This window comes from Oryzias latipes, chromosome 4, assembly GCF_002234675.1.
Source record: "Oryzias latipes chromosome 4, ASM223467v1".
NCBI lineage: Eukaryota > Metazoa > Chordata > Actinopteri > Beloniformes > Adrianichthyidae > Oryzias > Oryzias latipes.
In genome coordinates, this window is record NC_019862.2 from 18,821,797 (window position 1) to 18,841,789 (window position 19,993).

Genomic DNA, 19,993 nt, shown 5'->3' on the forward strand with positions numbered 1-19,993 from the left:
CTTGAGTATTCAACTCAATTCAATTTTATTTATATAGCCCAATATTACAACAGCAGCTTTAAGTAAATAGATTCCTCTTGACACTGCAGAAAAGAATCTAAGCTTAAAAAATGGCCATAAATTGAAAACGTTTTTTAAAAAGCTGTATCTTTTGAATTCAATAAAACTTCCAACAAAATATTCTTGTTCTTCACTTACAACTGGAGTTTTTAAATGTGGCTCTATATGCTTCTTTGCATATTTTAGTTCTTTTTACAAATTATTAGTTCTTTTTTTTAAACCAGTGTAGTTGAAAGCCCTTTCTCGGGAGAAATTCCAGAGATTCCAGAAAATGTTTTCTGTCCCACTTCCCTGTTGTGTTAACTTACCAATCAATCAATCAGCATTCAATCAGCTGAAGCAGTAACAAAGGTGACTGTCTTCTGTCTTATCAGTGACCCGAGCTTCTTAGAAAACATGCACACGACGCCAGCACAATGGTATTGTGTGCGACTTTAATTCCAAAGCAGAGGGAATGTGGGATTGTGAATTACCATTAGAACTTTGTGCACGTTCTCATTTAAGAGGAAAACTTAAATATTGTTGTAGTCAAGTGACAAAAGAGAAAAGATGGAAAAATGATTGTGAAAAAGTTTTTATGACAACTGAGATGTTGATCTAATCAGCTTTTAAGCAATTCTCAGCATTTAACTACCAAAAAGTTAAACAACGTCAAACTATGCAGAGATGTGAATCTATGCACAATAACTTAAAATATGTAAAATAAATCGTAGAAGATAGCTGTCAACTACAAACAAGTATAAGAAAAGCCATCATGCATACATGACTATATGCAAATACACTCTTTTCCATACTGCAAATACTTTTTCTTTTAATGTAATTACTATATACTTCAAAGGTTGTCTGAGATCAAGTGAGGTTCAGATGCAGATAGAGATTCTTTCAGCCTTTGCAGATTCCACCGCCCGCATCTTTGGCGAGTTTGTCAGGCCATCAAATGTCTTTGGCTGCACGTCAACAGGTGAGGGAGAAAGTAGGACGCAGTACCATCGTCGGGAATTAGCTCCAAAAACTCAGCAGGACTCGTCTCCATGGCAACCACCACCAGTGTCTCTGTTGGCACAGAATCCCAACACATTGGACGGACAAAAATTATTATTTTTACCAAATATTTTCTCTTAAATTTACAGACCAGGAAATTAACCCCCCCCCCCCCCCCCCCATAAAGGTTCTGAGAATATGGCCTCATATTATAAATCACTTATAGAAGAGGAAAATAAACTAGATTTCTAAAGCACCTGTGGGTTAAATCAAGGTTACCGGTACATCCTTGAGAAGAATATTGTTGGCCCAAGGGAAAAACTAGAATTTAATGTAATAACAAAGCAAAGTAGATCATGTAGATCAGCATCAACAGCACAAGCCTATCAGGGTGCTTCTGGTTGAGTGATTCCCGGTGAAACTACAGCCAAGCTCAACTGCAGCTGAAAACAATGTCATTTCCTCATTCTTTTCAATTCTATACCCTTTTCATATTTGTACAGGCTAGAGCAGGAAGCAACTTTGGTGATAAAACACCTTTTAAATAAAACTTTAATGATTCATAAATCCAAAGTCATCATAAAAGTTAATAGGTATTTTTTAAAAATAAATAAAATTAATAATACATTTCAATTCACTGTCCACTACTGGATCTCATATCTTCGCACCATGTGTTTAATATTTGCAAAATGTGCACAGTACATTTGCCTTGTTTATAGTTTATACTTAATTGCTGCATGTAAAATGGAATGTTTCTGCTGTAAATTAAGTACGAAGGGCCTAAAGGACCTAATGATCAACTAGAGCATGCATTTCCACTTTTCCTTTTGACTTTTACCTTCAGAGGTTAACACAGCGAATCATCTTCCTCAATCTATTCTAAGTCGGATTCTCATTTAATGCAGCCAAAGATTTCACATCACATGCCCAATCTCTCTGTATTTATCCAGGTTTGGGACCAGCACAGTAAGACCCTGGTTTGGGCCAGTTTGTGGCTACATGCAACTAAAGCACATACATTCTGTTGAATATTATTGATTGTTTAAACAATGTTATAAAGTGCCTGAATTGAATAAAATAGTCTGTAGGAAAGACTTCAACAGAAAAAAATCCAACTGATACCTTTGAGAGCCCCCAGCAGAATGCCGTTATCTGCCGCTGCTCTCGTTCGCTTGCAAAGCTCAGGAAGCAGCTTCTGCCACCATAGTGTCTGCAAAGATCAGCCAAACATCACACTGGGACACAGAAATGAAACACGGACGGGCTAAGAGGCTTTAGATTTCACGTTAAATGTAGCACAAACCATATATTTGTCCTGTAACTGGTGGTTGGCGTAGGCTATGATGGCCTGAGGACACCTGTCCAACAACTGCTCAATGCTGCTTTCATACTGCCCCCTTCTGGTGGCACAGAGGAGGTGCAGGCTGAAGCCCCACAAGGTTTCTCCTGAGAGACGCTCCAATAGAGGCACGATGGAGCCCACAGAGAGGGAAGGACCGCACAGCAGAGACTGGAGACACAGATATGAGGATATTGAAGATATAAATACCAACACAAAAATATTTTTTTGAATTCTAAAACATACATTGGTAAATATTTTACTCAGACAGCTTAGCTACCCTAACACTAAAGCTTAAAAAGGTTTATATCAAGCCATAAATGTAATTTAAATCATGTTCAATAATTAATTTTGTTACACAATGAATATTGCTTTAAGATTCTCAAGTTTTTTTAGTTTGGTATTGATTAGCTTTATTTTTTATGCCAGTCTTCTTATCTTGTGCCAACTTCTTCTTACTCATTGTGCATGTATATTACACACTTGTCTATCCATAGCTTAATGCTCTGCAGGCAGAACTCTTTAAATCCTCCTTTTCTTCGTTTCCTTCCGGCTTTTCCCTTTAAGGGTCGCCACAGCGAATCAGCTTCCTCCATCTAACCCAGTCTTCTGCATCCTCTACTCTAACACCAGCTACCCATATTGTTTGTCTGCGTTCACCGCACCCATAAGAACACTTTAAAGCCTACCAATTTCAAAATAAAACTCAGATTATTTACATTATATGACTAATAAAGGTGTCAAACTTGTAAAAATATGTTATCCTTTAAACAAGATATTTTTGAGACGCTAAAACCTTTAAAAAAGAAAAAAAAAAACTGGTGCCGGTGTGGGTACCGGATGTTCTCGGGTTGCCGGATGTTCTCGGGGTCCTTCGGGGTCCTTCGACCAATGATGACGTCACACTATTTGATTGGCTGTAAGTTGCCACGACCAATGAGCTAACGTCGCTAAGTTTTTTAAAAAACTTTATTGACAATTGCGGTATCATACATTAACAATGACATAAACGTTAACAACAAACAATAACGATGTAATCAATATTGCCTCGAAGATCAGTCACCATTGCCAAATATAACATATTGACATAGAAAATAAAGAATAGAGGGGAAAAAAAGAAACAATGAGCATAACACACAAATAAATAAAAACATAAGTAAAATAAAATAAAGGAACATAGAAAAAATCTAAGTAGTCTAATACTAGTTAAGTTAGGGGTACTCGTGAAGTTTTTATTTCTGAACAAAACTAAGCAATTTCAAGCCATTCTTCTTTTTCATATAATGAAGTGATTGAAAGCAAAAACAGAGCTCTTTATTAAATGTTATAAAAGTGGTTTGGTCTTCAAAACTTGACCTCACCAAGATGGCGGTGCTCACCTCCCATGAGGAACCACGTGATGTCTCCTCTAGTGATAAAACTCATTGGAAGGACCCTGAAGGACCCCGAGAACATCCGGCGACCCGAGAACATCCGGTACCTACACCGTCCTTTCATACTTAGCAGCTTTAAATACCTGCAGTTTATGCAGCGCCTCCTGGTGTTCAGACGTGGTGCTGTGAGTGGGATTTAGAACAGTGAGCCACGGGTACAGAGCACCATAATGAGAGCAGGAGGTGATCTATAAGACACACATTCATGAAAAATGTTACTGTGTGGAATCTTTTTGACAACAGGAGCAGCTAAAGCTACAAAAAAAAGTGAGCATACCAAATCGTCGGCCCCCTTTAGTGACTTGTACTTCGGCGCTCCACTTCCATTGATTGAGTTTGTCAGTCGGTCAATGTAAACTGACGCCACCCTGAACAGAAGTTCCTGAATGACTGCATCCTGTGACGATGCCATGAGCATCGCCTCCCAGAAATCCACCAGTAAAGTGTTCTCACAGCCCAGCTCCTTAACAAAATCAGCAAAAAAAAAAAAAAGACTTAGAAGTAAAATAAAAACTAAAATCTGATTTCCGTAATAGTTTTCGGCTTCCCTGTCCAAGATACATACTTTGAATACAAAATCGGCCTGTTCCAGCTGAACTTTGCAGTTCTCATGTAAAGCCACCATAGCAGCCACCAACAGTCCAGGTTGGGTGTTTGCCAGCTGCCGAGCCAATGAAGTGGGATGGACCTGGGAGTGCTGGCCTCCTCCTCCTCCTCCTCCTCCTCCTCCTCCTCCGTGCAGCAACAGCCTCGGCTCTTCTATGAACCCATACACCAGCTGCATCTAAATGTGCACAACAAAGCAAAACATGATTTGAAATATTTACATTCTTCTCTAGGAAATATTTGTAAATGTACGGCCATCAATTCCTGTTCACTTCACACTAGGTCAGAACAGCTTCCATTAAAACACTGGTACAATTAAGCTTATAACAAACTACTTTCAATACTTAAATCAACATCCACCATAAAGATGCCATTTTGTTTCCTCTTTTAATGCGCATTTGTTTCTTTTCTAAGATATATATTTTCGATTTGAAATACAATTACATTTATTTGACAACATGAAAGATTGAAATTTTTTTAACCCAAAACACAATCTTGCTGGGTAGAATAAGCATTTAAAGAGCATGTACGGCTCTAGAAAAAGAAAGCAAAAACTCTAACGTAACCTCAGCGTGCCGCTCCATCAGCTCTGTGTAATCCTGCTGTTTGCCCAGACGCAGCGCCATGGCTGCCATGATAATCGTGAGTGGGACCGACACGCCAGCCGTGTCTTCCAGACGCTGCAAGATCTGGAGCGTCCGAGTTGCACTGCAGTTTATCATGCAGGGGCTGGCACACACGCTGACCAGCAAGAAGGGCTCTGATTGGCTGAAGATGTAAATGATTTCATCTGCTTCTTCCTGCAAGGATGGGATAGCTTTTTAAGTTATATTTTGCAATAAAAACGTAAAATCATCAAATACAAGTTAATCTGTCCGACTGCCCAACTTTAGTTAGTTTCTGCTTAAAAAACACACATTTTTAAAATTTGGACAAGGGCTTTAATGGTATCAATTTTAGTATTTTAAGCTTTTGCTCACCTGAGTGAGATGCTGCTCCGTCTCCTCTAAAAGGTGAAGTTTAAGGTAAAATAGGAAGCCCAGGCCATAAGAGGAAGGGCCCTCTGGAGGAGGACGGTTTCTGGAGATGACCTCGGCGACGGTCAAACCGGACATCTTGTAGTACGGCAGGGCTAAGTGGCAGTCCTTCTGACTCGCCCTGACAAAACAAAGAACAGGAAAACACTTTATGATCAAAATTTTTTTTTTGGTTTTTAAAAGTAGCATAAATTATAATAAGTAAGAAACGAAAAATTATTCAGCAAAACTTGGAATCAGTTTCAAATAAAATTTGTAAATCTCAAACTTTTAGAAAGGAAACGTAACCTTTGTTTGGTATTTGACTATGTAACCATGGTCGTTCCCTTGTCTATGTGCAGGCTCTACAAACTCCAGCTTTTCTTTGGAGCTTGTTATGAAGCACCTGCATCTGGTGAGTCCCACACTCATTATGAGACCAAAATCAAACTTTCAATCTCTGTCTTTAAACTTCAACAACGGCCCATTTTCTGAATTTCATTTTCTAAACTAGCTTTGTATATCGTCCATTTACAACACTGCAACTTGACCAATATGCCAGATGGGGCAGATGTTTATGGATGGGTGTGTGCACTTTATATCTACTCCCAGTGTTTTTTGTGACATAGTATGCTCTACAACAAACCTCAGTGACTTGGAGCACAAACCTCCTTAACATTTTAACACGGGCGCTTTATGTCCAGGGTTTATAGTCTTTTGACTACTGGAACTCTTTAACTGTTCACATAATTAATGCATTTCCAGCAAATTCTGAAGCAGAGAAAAGCAGCTTTGTGCTGATATGCAACCCTGCAAAGCAGTAGAATTCTCACACAGTCAATATAAATCAGCTGATTTTGTCGCGGAGAAAATCGGCTTTGCACTATTTATGCAACACTTTACGTTAGTAATCCTTTGCATATCAGTGCAAAAACGATTCAAAAGGTCACTCTTTCTGTGCGTCAGAATTAGCTGATTCAAGCCAATCGTCCAAATGCTCAGAGTTACACCATGTCAAAGAGCAGCGTGTGTTTTTAGGTGTCGCTGGCGACAGCTCTGCTGTTAAAGGGTTAATTGAGAAGTTTGATGTAGACAGGAAATCAATGCCAGTTTAATAAAAGCCCAGTGACCCTGAGATGTTTTGCGTATTTAGCCTCATTTGGTCATGTGTGGATCAACCAGTGATGTTGATTTGGCTTTGACTTACTTTTAGAGTGTCCTTTATATTAAGGAAAAATACGAAGATTTTTTAAGCTAACTAAGAATATGTTTGAATTCCAGCTATAACCGGATTTTGATCTTCCGTGTTGGACTGTTACCTGCTGAAACAGTCTCCCAGCTGTGCAGAGTTCTGCCTGAGCGCCTCCTCTAGTTCTTGTCTGTTTGCCTGTGTGGCTGAATTTTTATCAACCGCGCCATTGGAGCCTGGTTTCGAGGACACTGCAGGGTCGCCCTGGCCACTCTGCTTCTGCTCTGGTGTTTGCAGCAAACAGGCTCGCAGCAAGAGGTGAGCTTCACTGAGGAGGTGACGAAGACTGTGGGATTGTGGGGTGGTCTGCACGTAGCGACAGCTGTATTCAACCTGGTACAAAAGGAACACAAGGAAAGATTGTACATTGGCATAATATACAGTATATGAAACTCTGCTTTTTTTATTATAAAGGTTATTTTAAGTAATCTGTAAGCTGAGTGTATTTTAGTGAATAAATATGCTCATGGGTGTAAACAATGCAGTGTTTCCCAACCCTGGTCCTAGGGGCACACTGTCCTGCATTTTTTTCAATCCAACCCTGCTAAAACACACCTGCCTTTGATGACTGTCATTGTCAGGCTTCTACAGAGCCTGACGATGAGCTGAATCAGGTGTGCATAAGCAGGGCAACATGGAAAACATGCAGGACAGTGTGCCCTTAGGACCAGGGTTGGGTAACACTGTTCTAAAGTAATCGAAAAAAAAAACGATTTTTCTGATATGTTTGTCAGCGTTACCATCTCCTGGTAGAGTGTGAAGGGATGGACGGTGTCGACCACGTAAAGGTTCCACCCATGTCCAACTGTGCTGGTTTCCTTCGGCGAGGAGATTGTCCACTTCCTGCTTCTGAGGTCAAATATTTTAAAGGAGGCAACAACATAACACAGAAAACTTGCTGTTTATGTCTTTTTATTTTATTTTTTTTATTTTTATGACAATAGGTTTTATTGTCATAAAAAATGTAAAATGTAAATAAAAGTAGAAGGCAATTAACATGACTTAAACGTTTTGTTTTTTATTGGGGACATCAGTTTAAAGCAGGTCCGCCTGGTTTAGCTTCCTACTTTTTTCCAATTATCTTTACAGGTTTGACAGTTCTTTAATTTTGTTGAATTAGAACATCTAAAAGATGTATGGATGACAACAAAATCCGCTTCTTAAATAATGAAAAATAAAATTTTCATTAGGTGTGATTTACAAGAGAGCCATAAGCAGGAATTCAGCTGGCACATCTTACTGGTCTTCAACAGATCTGCTTACTAAAAGCAAGATGGCTCATGTCTCCATCAGCCTGGATGATGTAATGCCTATTATTGGATTTATGTATTGATTTGTGAGACAATGTGTTGCACCTTTTATGCTCGTATCAATGTCTCCACTAAATAGCTAATTTTGGTCCCTTTCTCTGAACCAATGACAACTTCACTGGTTTACTGCTGAATCCTTCCCAACATTTTAAACATCTGTCTACAAAATCAACTTCATGAGCATATTTCTAAAGAAAATGCTGGGATTGTACCTGAGAGTTTTAGCTGTTCAAACTAAGGTCTTTTTGTCAAAAATGTAATGCTGATTTACATTTTACACAACTTTTGCAGACACAGCTCGCAGCTGCAAAAGCTTGCCTATAGAAGGCAGAGTTAATGATAAACACACATAATCAGGCCTCACAATGTTATAGGATATTATTAGGATATTATCCAAAAAGACAAGAAGCATGGCAAGTAAACAGTTATAACAAAAAAAAAACTTGTAAAGCCACATCATGAAAAAAATAAAATAAATAAATAGCGTGGATTAGGCAGCAGCATCTCCTAACTGTAAGTTACTCCATAGTGTTTTTCAGGTGTTCCTGAAGTAGCACTGTTTGTTTTTATTGTTTTGCAGCTTCCAAGAAGAAAAAAGTTTGAATGAATGCATAAAAAAATGAGGGAAATTGTTTATATTTATGATGTTGCCCGTCTCTGTGCGGCCCCAACTCTAACCCTATGGTCCAGGGTTTTTCGCCGCCTTCGCCAGACAGGGCCTGGGATAGGCTCCAGCAACCTTGTAACCACCAACAAGAATGAAGCGAGTTTGCAAGGGGATGGATGGACAAAAACTTGCTTAAGGGCATGAGTAAAAGCCTAAACTCTTTTAAAGAACAAAAGATTAGTATGTTAAAAGGGGCACACTGAGGACCGTTAGTAGGTTTATGGGTATATGATTTGGGAAAATTTGGTCTCTTTTAGGTCAACCTGCAACATCAGATGATCAAGTAAATGCAAAGCTGTATCATGGCTACAAAGACCAAACTAAATAGCAATGTTTCTTGGCAATATTTAATTTTCACTGTGTAATTGTAAGTGCTGACTTCTTTTGATATGATTTTTACACTGTCCAATTTTTAACAATTCTTTTTTTACTCCAGCTCAAAAGCTCTCTTGAAAGAAGCATCTGCTTGGACCTGCTTGAACAGAGTCCTGCTTTTGCCTAGTTTAGACATTTGTGCACAAAATGTGTAAACTTTGTATTGTATAACAAAAAAACTGGAAAAGAAAAGAAAAAACATGAAAATCTTCATCTAAAAATATGTTGGATCTACTGTAATTTCCAGATTATAAACCGCTACTTTTGTTACACGCTTTCACACCTGCGTCTTATTCAGTGATGCGGTTAATTTATGCCCTTTTTTGTTCTTTTTTTAATGCATTTTTTCTAACGGCCGCTAGGAGCGCTCGAGCAGAAGGGTAACAGTGAGACAGGGGGAATACGGTATCTGTGTCGAGGAAGACGCAAGTTTAATGTAAATTCCCGCTTTGTGAATGAATGGCACGAACAGACCCTCATCACGGAAAATGCAAGAAGAAATGACGCAGCTTTCAAATTAAAAGCAATTGTTAAGAGCAGTGTGAAAAAAATCCACCATCACAAACGGGTTTGGAAAAGCGGGTCTGCTGCGCGACGAAGAGGACAGCGCAAGCTCAGGAGGGAATTTGCCTCAGGATGAGAGTGATAAACTGACAGCGACAAAGAAGGAGAGACTGAGAGAGTGTGTGGCGAAGACTGTCTGACGCTATTCAAATCCGACACTGAGGAGGAAGACTTCCATGGTTTCAGTGCACAAGAGGCGCGTGCCGCGCAGAGGCGCCTATAAGTTACTGCTGCTCTCAGTGACTTTTACCGGTATGCTTTTTTAAACAGCCCTGTTAGTGCTGTTACTACTGCCGTGTTACTGCCGCGTCACAGGCACTGTTTGGAATAGAGCCGTGACGGTGTGGGATTTTTGATCACCGCGGTGATGAAGCAACAGAAGTTGCGGTGTCGCGGTTTTCCCCCCCCCCCCCCCCCCCAACACAAAATCCCCCGGCGGCCGCGTCGCAAATGAATACCGGTACAAGTAATGATTACAACGCACTATTCTTTATTAACAAATAACAGTAACAATTAACTACTAACTATCTAACTAATTAACTAACTGTATAGGTGTTGTAGAATGAGTATATGTATGTGTGTCAGCACTCTGCGTGTGTAAGAGGAAGGAGCGCGAGCAGCACAAGAGTGAGTGAGAGCGCTCCCTCTTGCGCTGCAGGCTCCCTCCTCTTTCTTACACACACGTTGCCTGGTTTCAGCACATACACATCCTCATTCTACAACACATGTTTCAATGTGGGCACATGCAGCTTATAGAGAGGTGCAGCTTATGTATGTATAAAATGTTTTATCCTTTAAAAATGTAATGGGTGCTGCTTATAATCAGGTGCGCTCTATAGTCCGGAAATTACGGTAAATGGTTTTGTTGTCAATCTAGAAAAGAACATTTTTTTGCTAAAAATGGTGAAAATGGTTCATTAAAAAAAAGATATTCCTATAAAATGTCTGCAGATGCGTTTTGGTGCTGCAACTTGACCTAAATTGACAGCAGGGAATTATGGGATGGGGGTTTTTCTTACAAAAAAGGACGTGACAGAAGGTTCTCCAAAGCTGGCGTGGTTGCGGGATCAATTCCCACCGCCAAGAAAATACCTGTCAGCACGCTGTTCTCTTTCAACTTGCTAAAATAACAACACAAAGATAAAGTAACAACAAAAAAGATGTACACATGGCATTAGCCATTTACATGTCACCTCACAAGCAACAATATCCTCATGAGGCCTTCAAATTTTACAAATAAAAACAAAAGAAGCATCTTGTGCTGAATGTGTGAAACGTACAGGCACCTGCGCTCAGGCTCCTGTTGTGTTTCAGTGTCCGCAGCAGAGAGCAGGATGACACGTTGATTATAGACGCAAACCGACCGCAGACCGATGAATAACTGGATTCTGAGTGCACACACCTCCAAGGTGCTGGGTGGACAAGCCTTTCAAACACACAAAAATTAGTCATAACTAAAGTCATAACTTTGTTAAAATGACCAGATAATACTTGTACCAAAAATGACAAGGAGTCACTAGGAAAAGTCTTTGTACCTTCATGGTGGTGTCAATGTAAGGGTCTTCCATTCTGGCGGCCACAGCTGAGCATCGCACCGTAAAACACTGCAGGGCATTTCTGCCAGACACACAAGGAATAAACACCATCATACCAAATATCTCAACAAATTGTTGTCAGCTAAAATAAATCCTCGAAGTGATTATGAAAGATGAGAACAGGTAAATGAGAATTTAAAAGTTTACATTTTAGAGGCTTTTTTTGGGGGTAAAAAGTGTCTGTGTAGCCTTAGACATACTTAGTAATGACATGCAACAGGTGATCAGACATCACCGCCTGAAGGACCTTTTCTGGATACTGGTAGGCTGACAGCAGCTCCACTCCACCCTTTAGGCTGTACAGGTAGCCGGCAGTGGGAAGAGAGAAGAAGCAGAACACACATGTTGGGTCCTCTAGGGAATTACCTGGACAGAAAATATTAATTAATTATTTTAAGTGTCTAACGTTCAAGGTGTTTATCCGCATCTCACGTGTAGTACTCACTTGTGAACAGTGGATAAAGCTGCAGCGAGTGGATCTGCATCTCCTCGACTCTGCAGCCTTGGAAGAACTCGGGAGAAAAGCGCCTGCAGAGACACAGTTTACACACAACTGTACAAAGTCGCAAGCAATAGAACGTCCAAATGACAAAACGCACACAGACCGGAAAAGAATGTAGGAGAACTGATACTGCGCTTGGTCCTCCAGCCCAGTTTTTTCCATGGTAACAAGGATGTCGCAGTCTTTCGCTTTGCTTTCGAGCAGCTCCTGGTGTCTTGGAATGAGCAGGAAGTCATCCTGATCTTGTGGAGGTTCTGCTGCTTAAAAGCAAATACACATAATTGAGTCTTAAGTCAAAGAAATATGTCAAAAGTTACAATTGTGACCAAATTTTGGAACAGTTTAAAAAACAAACAAAGGTCAAAAAAGTTTAAAGTAGAGGTGTACATAACAACATCCTCAGTTTTTTATCTGGAAATTGGAGAAGGACCTGACAAGATGGCGTCTGACATCATCAGCCGGAAGCAGAAATTGTGAAATTTACCCAAACTCTAATCTGAATCCAAACCAAAAGTGTTGAGAATTGTAGAAAAAAACTTTTGTTGAAACTTAAAAGAGGAAAAACCTTCATTCTTAGGGTTGTGGTCGAAGACTTTCACTTCTGGATGTCTGCAGCCAGGTCCTATTGTGGAATTGAGGAATTCCCAAGTGAAACGAGGAATGAAATTTCTGCAGCAAGCTCTGAGTTTGCTCACATTTCATTTTCAAATGTCTAATACACAACCAGTGGAGACTGCAAGAAGGCATCTTCAAAACAAGTTCCACCATTACTTACATCCTATCCAGTCATATTGCTTATTGCCCGAAACTTGTTAATTTAAGTGTATCCATTGCTTTATTTTCAGCCTCTACTCAAATGACATTAGTGTTTACTCATTTTAACACCATTCAAAGGCAGAATCCTTATTTCAAAACAGTTGAATAAACATGTTAAAAAGCAATATAAAGGCTTCAGCCTACTAACTTGTATGGTAATTGAATTGCCTAAAAAAAAGCCAAAACAGCTCATTAAGAAGAAAACAATTTAGTAAAATGAAAGTCAATGTTATTTGGGGCTCCACTGTGGAATCCTGGTTAACCCTCTCAGCAAGAAGGCCCTGGTTTGAATTCTTTGTGCATGTTCTCCGTGTGCATGCGTGGGTTTTCTCCGGACACTCCGGTCTCTTCCCACACACTCCAAAATGGAGTCACTGGTATCTCTAAATTGCCTCTAGGTGTGCATGTGAGTATGTGGCCCGTGTGTTCCAGGGTGTTCCCAGCCCTTGCCCAGAACATGTAAGCCATAAAAAGCATGTTGTCGTGTACACTCTTGGGTTGGTTCCAGCAATCACGTGACCCCAAAAGAGATTCAGTGGGTTCCCATGTTGGATGGATGAAATGTTATTTGTCAACTGTGTTCACAACCAGTAGACAATCAGTATTTCCACTTCATAAAGCTTCAGAGTTGCTCAATGTTTAAAAATGTAAAAAAAGTCCTATCAACTGTCAAACCCTTGAGTTTGTGAAATTTGTTCTGGTCAATCGGCGGTGTGTGTTGAAGGGAAATCAACAGTCAGGAATCGGCTATATACCCCAAACATTAAACACTACAGTAAATGTATTTGTGTGTTGTTGTTTTTTACCACTTTTACTGGTTTCCAGGGGTTCTTCTGCAGCTGCAGGGTCAGATGCTGCCTCCAGTTTTAGCACCAAAACCTCCAGCTCAGCGTTCACTGCGACATATCCTCCACACAACGCCACCTCGGAAGAAGACGAGGGGGGGTTAAAAACTGATAAATATTTGCATTTTTATATATATATAAAAAACTCAGCTACTAACTAAAAATTTGAAAATGGGCATGTTGCAAAAATGTAAGAGCAAAAAAAGGCAGACACCTGTTTAAGAGACATTTTTGGAAGATGCAGGATGACTGAACGCTCAAAGTCCAAAATGGAAAGATTCGGATGTGATACAGAGGTTGGTCCTGCAAGAAAGTGAAAAAGAATCTCTTTTCAACTTCTGATAATCTGTCAAAACTCTCACATTACCCTCAGAATGAGGAGTCTTTTAATACAATAATGATAAATCCCGTTTATGCTCCCTCTATGTTTTCTTCCTCACTTTGTGTTGCTTCTACTGCAGTGAAGACTTTAAATTTGTTAACGCATTCACACATTCTTTATGTTAGGTTACCTTGGCTCGGATTGCAGCTCTGTTGAGAGTTTGGCAAGGAGTTCTGAACGCTCTGCTGACTCTGATTCTGCTAATTTTTTAAAACAGCAGAAAAAAAACTTAGCATGCTATTCTTAATAAAAGATCACAAAATAAGAAAATATGCATGTTCTATCTTTGGCATGCTTTTGTAGTTGGATCTTACCAAGTTCTGCTGGTTCTGTCTGCTCAGGGTAAAGAGAACCACAGTCTTCTCACAGCCGACTAAAAGATCCCCGGTGACGGGGCAACACGAAACAGCAATGGGACGCTCTGACATTGGGATCTCAATGATCTCCATCTGCACTCCGCCCCACACCGACGCTCCACCCAGCAGGTGGCCCAACAAGCGCACCCCAACCCGACCCTTCTCCTCCGCCTGAAAAGCAACAAACGTACATCAATAACAGAAAATAAAGTTCTGACTGTGATTCGTGAAAAGGTTTTGTCATTTTTGAGCAACGTACAAACATTTCTAACCATAGGGGACAGAAAATTTCTTATTCTCTGATTTTCTGTATTTATTTATTGAGTGTTTTTTTGGCGTTTAATTTATTTATGGAAGCATGAAATTTTTGTACCGACTTTGTTGCTTCAGTAAAAACTGAAATCAAAATGTTGCTAAATAAACTCCTTTTTCTTATAAACGCACTACCCGGAGGATTCCTTCAACAGCCTTTGATTTACATCGCATCTTTAAACAATTCTCTTTTATTTTTATGCAAGATTTTTATATTTACAAGTTAATTTTTATTTTACTGTTTGTTTTGTCAATTTTATTTAAACCAATTCATGCAACCGAATTTTTGTTTTATTCCAGTGAGTTCAACTTGGAAATGCACAATCTTAAAATATAGAACTGACTCAGTCAGTTAATACTCAAATCAATCTCTAGATTTCAATCTAGCAAAAAGACAAATGTCTTCCAAATGAAAAATATAGATCTTTAAAGTCCCCCTCCGACAAAAATCATGTTTTTTCAGTTTTTGACAAGTACGTGTGGCATTTGTCTGATAAATGAGAACAAATCTAACACAAATCATTTCATTTTTGCATTTCTCAGTATTTCTCCTTTTAAATCGCTGTCAATCAAACTGTCGCCATGCTGTTGTGATGTCACAACTGCCAGGGGGGCCCATGTGCATTGCGCGATCTGTCTCGTCCAGCATGCACAAGCTCAGGTGCGAGAGAAGAGAAGATGGCACATTGCTGCATTGCCCGCACGTATTTTAAGTGCCTCTAAGGGTGGATTTTGGTGTTGGCTGCATGTATTTAAAATTAAAGTTAAAGTCCCAAATGTGTTCTGTGCATTTGTGTTCTCTCTCTGACAGAGTTTGAAGGCTTGCTGAACCATTAAACAGAGAGGGTAAAAATAAAAACAGGAAGAAATTCAGGAGACCTTTCTTATTATTGCCTCGATAAAAAAAAAAAAAAAAAGTGGACATTAATTATATGACCTAAAATATTTTTGGTAATGGGTGTGTGAACCTGGTAGCGCCAGTTGGTGTAAGCTCTCAGGTAAGTGGCGTTGTTCTTTTCCTCTATAGTAACCAGGTAGTCTCCTAAGGTGAAGTAAGACAGAAAATATTATTTTCATCCACTGTAAGACAAAGAATTTTATAGCATTTATGCTTATGGTTGCAAAGAAAAAAGAATAAATATCTGAACCTATTTTACTGTGTTGAATGCTCTTTACTGTGCCCATGGTGGCGAAGCGACAGAACAGGGGGCAGCCCTCCTTCTCCAGATTGTATACCTCCACCTATGTTCAGTTCAACAAAGTAAAGTTAGAAAATCCTTAAATGTAAACTTTTAATAAGCAGTCAAATTGTTTTCTTAAACAGTATAAGCACATAAAAGATGCAAAAAAAACATACATTGCAATGAAGAAAGAATTTCTATAAAAAGACTGAGGTGACCTTGCATCCTCCAGTAGCCACGACGAACAGGGCTCCGCCTCCACAGCAGACCAGTCCAGGTTCCTGCTCCACCTTTGCCACAAAGAACTCAAACAGTTCAAACTGCTGCTGTGAATCATGGCTACAAAAGCTACTCTCATCTTCAGGTTTGTCAAACAGACATTCATAGTATGGGCCGTCAGTGTGTATTTGTCGTGTTGCACTTGCCTGGACGATCTGCTGGGACTTGAACGGATGACAGTTGTAGACGTGCACCATGTTTGCTCCGCAAACCAGTTGTGCATGGAAATCGTTTTAGTCACTCTGTTGAAGATTTCATCTCTACGTCTGTCTATGACAGCTAGAGAAAAAAAAAAACACAAGCCTCACTAGTTTGAAGGAAATGTAACCTCCGAGCAGAACAACAGTAATGGAAAAGCCTTCCTTCAAAATAACATTGCTTAAAGAGAAGTAAATATAGTCATTAAGAAGGTTATTCAACTAAGAGGAACAAAATAACAGAGAAAAACTTCTGAAGGACTGAGTAATAGTTTTAACATAACTCTGATTTGTATTTTAAAAGTTAAAATATTGCACAAATACTAAAAAGGTTTTACATTAAAGTCGAAATTCTAATATTTGCATATTATTGAAAGAAAATATGAAAATAACTGAAGAAATAGGTAATAGTTTGATGCCAATTTGGAAAAAGCAATGTGTTTAATACTGTGCAGAGTAAATAAGACATTCAAATTTGTGCATGGTTGCGAACATTTATTATTTCAAATGTATTAAAGTATGTGTTGACCAATATGGTAAAATATATATGTAAAGATTTGAAAGGTTTAATTTTTTCTTCAAAAATATAAAATCAATCCTAGGAAAAATAATGTAGTTTTAACTCTCAGGTGTTGCAACAGCAAGTCTATTATATGTCTGAGATTATAAAATGTTATGCAGATGTCATGATTTGTAGTTTATTTTGATTAAATAGTCAAAACTGAACTATATCTGTAATATTTACTTTGAACAATGATTGGATTCATATCATAATTTGTGGTTGCTGTTACGATTCATAGTAATTCATTTTGAACGAATCCTTGTATCTCTTGCAAGATTGTTCAGTGTAAATTAAATATGTGTACAAACACACATGTCAACACGAATTGATGGCAAATTTGTTCACATTTTAGTTTCATATAGTTCAGCCCAATGTTGTTATTCCACATAAAATGAATCCAAACAGAACATAATTAGAACATTCCACCACACAGGACTTTGCTAAATTCAAAGTCTTTCACCACGTTGGACTGGAATGATGGCTTGGTTGTTATCGTGGTGTAAATCTGTGTGATACGCATACTGCAAAAGACGGAAAAAATTGCAATAAATGGTTTCCTCAAATGTGCTAAAACAATCTTATGGCAACTTGAAGTATTTAACAAATTAAATATCCCTTTATACATTTGACCAATCAGATGGAGATCTTATGTCCCATGATCGCCTCCTGTGTAGACGAGGGTCATTTGGAGTGTAAATTTAAAACTGTAAGAGTGAAATGGAAATTGTGTTTTTGGTAGTTTTGTTATTTGTTCATGTACCGCAAGTTATATCGTCATCGCAATATTGATCACTAATATTGCAAGTTTTCCTCATATCTTGCAGCCCTACTTGGTTATTCCAAAATAAACCTATCGTATCTAAATGTTAATGGCATTTTCCTATATCAATTATAATCGTTTTATTTTATTTTGAAACGATATCATGGTATAGGGACATTCAATTAACAACTTGACTCAGACACATGAATCGTCACACCCCTACAGCCAGCCAGCCATAAATAAGAAAATAATCATTTATGACGAACTGAGAGACTGAGAGTATTTCTTTCTTTTTTTATATTTTATTTTATTTATTTATTTTTGAGTTTTAACATCATAACTCTGCTCAATTAAAGTCAAAAGAAATGTGCAGGAGGGGTACTTTAGGGGTTCTTTTATGAAGTTTTTCCGAGTAAAATTGTCACTTGTTACTTTCCATACTTTCCGTCTGAGCGTTTCCTCCTCCTACTGCTAGGGTACAGAAATCCGGATACACAAAACCGTGAAGACAATTTTAAAATAATACCATGACCATCACGACCACCCTCCATTCAAAACAAAAGCTAAAAAACAGGAACTTACATCATTGTGAAACGCCACAACTACTATCAGTGGGTGAAAGTAGAAAGTCGGTGGTAACAGCAGTAAAACATTTCATCTGCAGAGTAGTCAGTCAGCGGCTACAGTCTAGAGCAGCAGAAACGGGGCAGCGGCTGTTTGTCCCGTGTTCTCCCCTAATCAACGTCACATGCCGCAGTCTAGAGAGCAGCAGCTCCGAAGGCTGTAGCTTCATTCTCTATACTTTAGCGCCGCTTCTATAACAACATAGGACGGAAAGACAGTATTTTTAAAAATACCTTCATCTATTTCTCAGCCTTCCAGCGTCCATTTGTCTTCCTGCTTCTGCAATTCCGCTACAACTTATTGATTTCACCATGAAAAAAGAGGAAGTGAACCTTCAACCACAACAGCTATGCGCCCGCCTCTTCTCAATTCCGATTGGTTCTTGGATCTGCTTATTTGCGTTCGACGTTTCTATTGGCTGTTGGTGGTAATCACTTTTAAAGAGTTTTAACGACGCGGAGTGAAGAAGGATGGGGAGGGAAAAGCTTTAATTTTTGAGAGAAAAAAATATATTTAGGTAATACAACAAAAAATATCTAGATATATGTATGTTTATTACGTAATGAAACCGACACAAAGAAGATTTTTCATTACTTATTGTACGTATACACTGCAGTTCTTTTCTTAAACGTATCAAACGTACCTGAGAAAATATTTAAACTTTTGCTGAAGTTTCAAAATAACCAATCCGGATTTATGAAGAAAAGTTGCTATTATAATATTAGGGGATTTAACATCGTTTAAAAAAATGTTGACTTGAATAAAAAAGAATCAGGTATACAAAGATGAAAGATTACATGGTGTGAAAATAGACAATGTTTTGTAATTTAATGTAATGTTTTACATAATTTCTAATGCAGAAATTGAACATTTTTTCCTCAAACTTATTTTGTAATAATGTTTATAGCACTTATTTTACAGGATGCCAAAAATAAACAAAAACACAACAACAGTTTAAAGCTCCCTATGAATCAGTAAAATATCCAGATGTTTCCCAGGTTTGATCAAAATGCAAAAGTTTTGTTTTTTAAAAGAATATGCTAATCCCATTATTATGGATCAATAATTTGATGTGTTACATTAAATTTTACTAAGAAAAAAAATCCACTAGATTCTGTTGAATGTTACAAACCCAAAGTAATGTATAAGATGAAAAAAGAGACTTTTTAAAACGATATAGAATTAAAAAAAAATAAAACCAAAACGTGCTGTGGAATGATGAAAATGTATTGTTGATTAAATCCGTTTTCAACATCAAACCCTTAAATTTCTGTTTAAACTTTGTATTTTTGTTTGAAAAAAAACAAAACAATGTTTTCTCTGATTTTGCAGATTTAGCTCCATAATATAATTATATCCACTTTTAGCACAGTCTCCAGTATGTAGTTTCGTGAGACAACATAGGTCCGTTCACAATGTGCGCATGCGCACAATGTAGAAAGAAGTTCTGTTGGTGCTGTCATTAAGTGCACTTCAGACATATTTCCGCCGCAAGAGGGCAACAAAGGCAAACAACACCACACACAGATTTTATTAGTGTGCTGTGAATGCAGAATATCTGTAGTCTTTTTATTTATTTATTATTATTTTAGAAATTTGTCTTGAGGTGAACTAAAAGTGCAGTTTTATATATTAACAAATGCATTTTGAAACATTTTGACCTGTAGGCTCAGATGGAAATGGTTTAAATAATCCATTGGCAGAACTTTAATTTAGTAAACTCCTGAGAAAACCAACTACTTATTAGTTATTATTTTGATTAACAAAAAATGTAAACAAAATTAGCAAATGCCTGTGTGGTTTAAAAAAATACAACAACAAGACAACATATTTATTTGTTCTTCCAATTAAGGTTCAGCCAGTAACGGGGAAAAAAATAGATAGTCCCATAGTACATGGGATAGTGTAATGACACAGTTTTTTCTGCAAATCATGTCGTGATAATAAACCAGATGTACAGCAAATGACAACAGTTAAACTCT

At 38.3% G+C, this 19,993-nt stretch overlaps 1 protein-coding gene across 7 annotated transcripts; it reads right to left on the reverse strand.

Annotated features, from left to right (window-relative positions):
• Window positions 1-477: 477 nt before the first annotated feature.
• On the reverse strand, window positions 478-18,372 carry hps3 (HPS3, biogenesis of lysosomal organelles complex 2 subunit 1). Of its 7 annotated transcripts, none has more exons than XM_011474206.3 (25): window positions 18,245-18,372; window positions 16,015-16,147; window positions 15,808-15,879; window positions 15,557-15,650; window positions 15,377-15,450; window positions 14,055-14,267; window positions 13,871-13,937; window positions 13,573-13,661; window positions 13,320-13,437; window positions 11,801-11,957; window positions 11,641-11,723; window positions 11,396-11,561; window positions 11,136-11,217; window positions 10,881-11,026; window positions 10,620-10,721; window positions 7,425-7,533; window positions 6,755-7,017; window positions 5,400-5,577; window positions 4,986-5,219; window positions 4,379-4,597; window positions 4,091-4,276; window positions 3,897-4,001; window positions 2,345-2,551; window positions 2,164-2,251; window positions 478-1,113 (listed from the first exon to the last, which is right to left on the reverse strand). In XM_011474206.3, exons 2-25 carry the CDS (start codon window positions 16,063-16,065, stop codon window positions 986-988), a joined length of 3,231 nt encoding a protein of 1,076 aa, XP_011472508.1. In that variant the 5' UTR covers window positions 16,066-16,147; window positions 18,245-18,372; the 3' UTR covers window positions 478-985. The 7 variants fall into 7 exon arrangements, with proteins under 7 accessions (XP_011472508.1, XP_011472507.1, XP_011472510.1 ...); XM_011474205.3 differs by having other exon boundaries at window positions 11,801-11,954; window positions 13,871-13,940; XM_011474208.3 differs by having other exon boundaries at window positions 10,887-11,026; window positions 13,871-13,940.
• Window positions 18,373-19,993: the final 1,621 nt, after the last annotated feature.

What these genes read in the sequence shown, in the direction of transcription:
- hps3 (XM_011474202.3), bottom strand. Translation starts at nt 16,065, where the DNA reads ATGGTGCACGTCTACAACTGTCATCCGTTCAAGTCCCAGCAGATCGTC. An exon ending in GAGCTGCAATCCGAGCCAAG is followed by an intron (nt 13,662 to 13,870) that starts GTAACCTAACAT and finishes ACTTTCTTGCAG; the next exon opens with GACCAACCTCTGTATCACAT. An exon ending in TCACACTCTACCAGGAGATG is followed by an intron (nt 7,018 to 7,424) that starts GTAACGCTGACA and finishes CTTTTGTACCAG; the next exon opens with GTTGAATACAGCTGTCGCTA.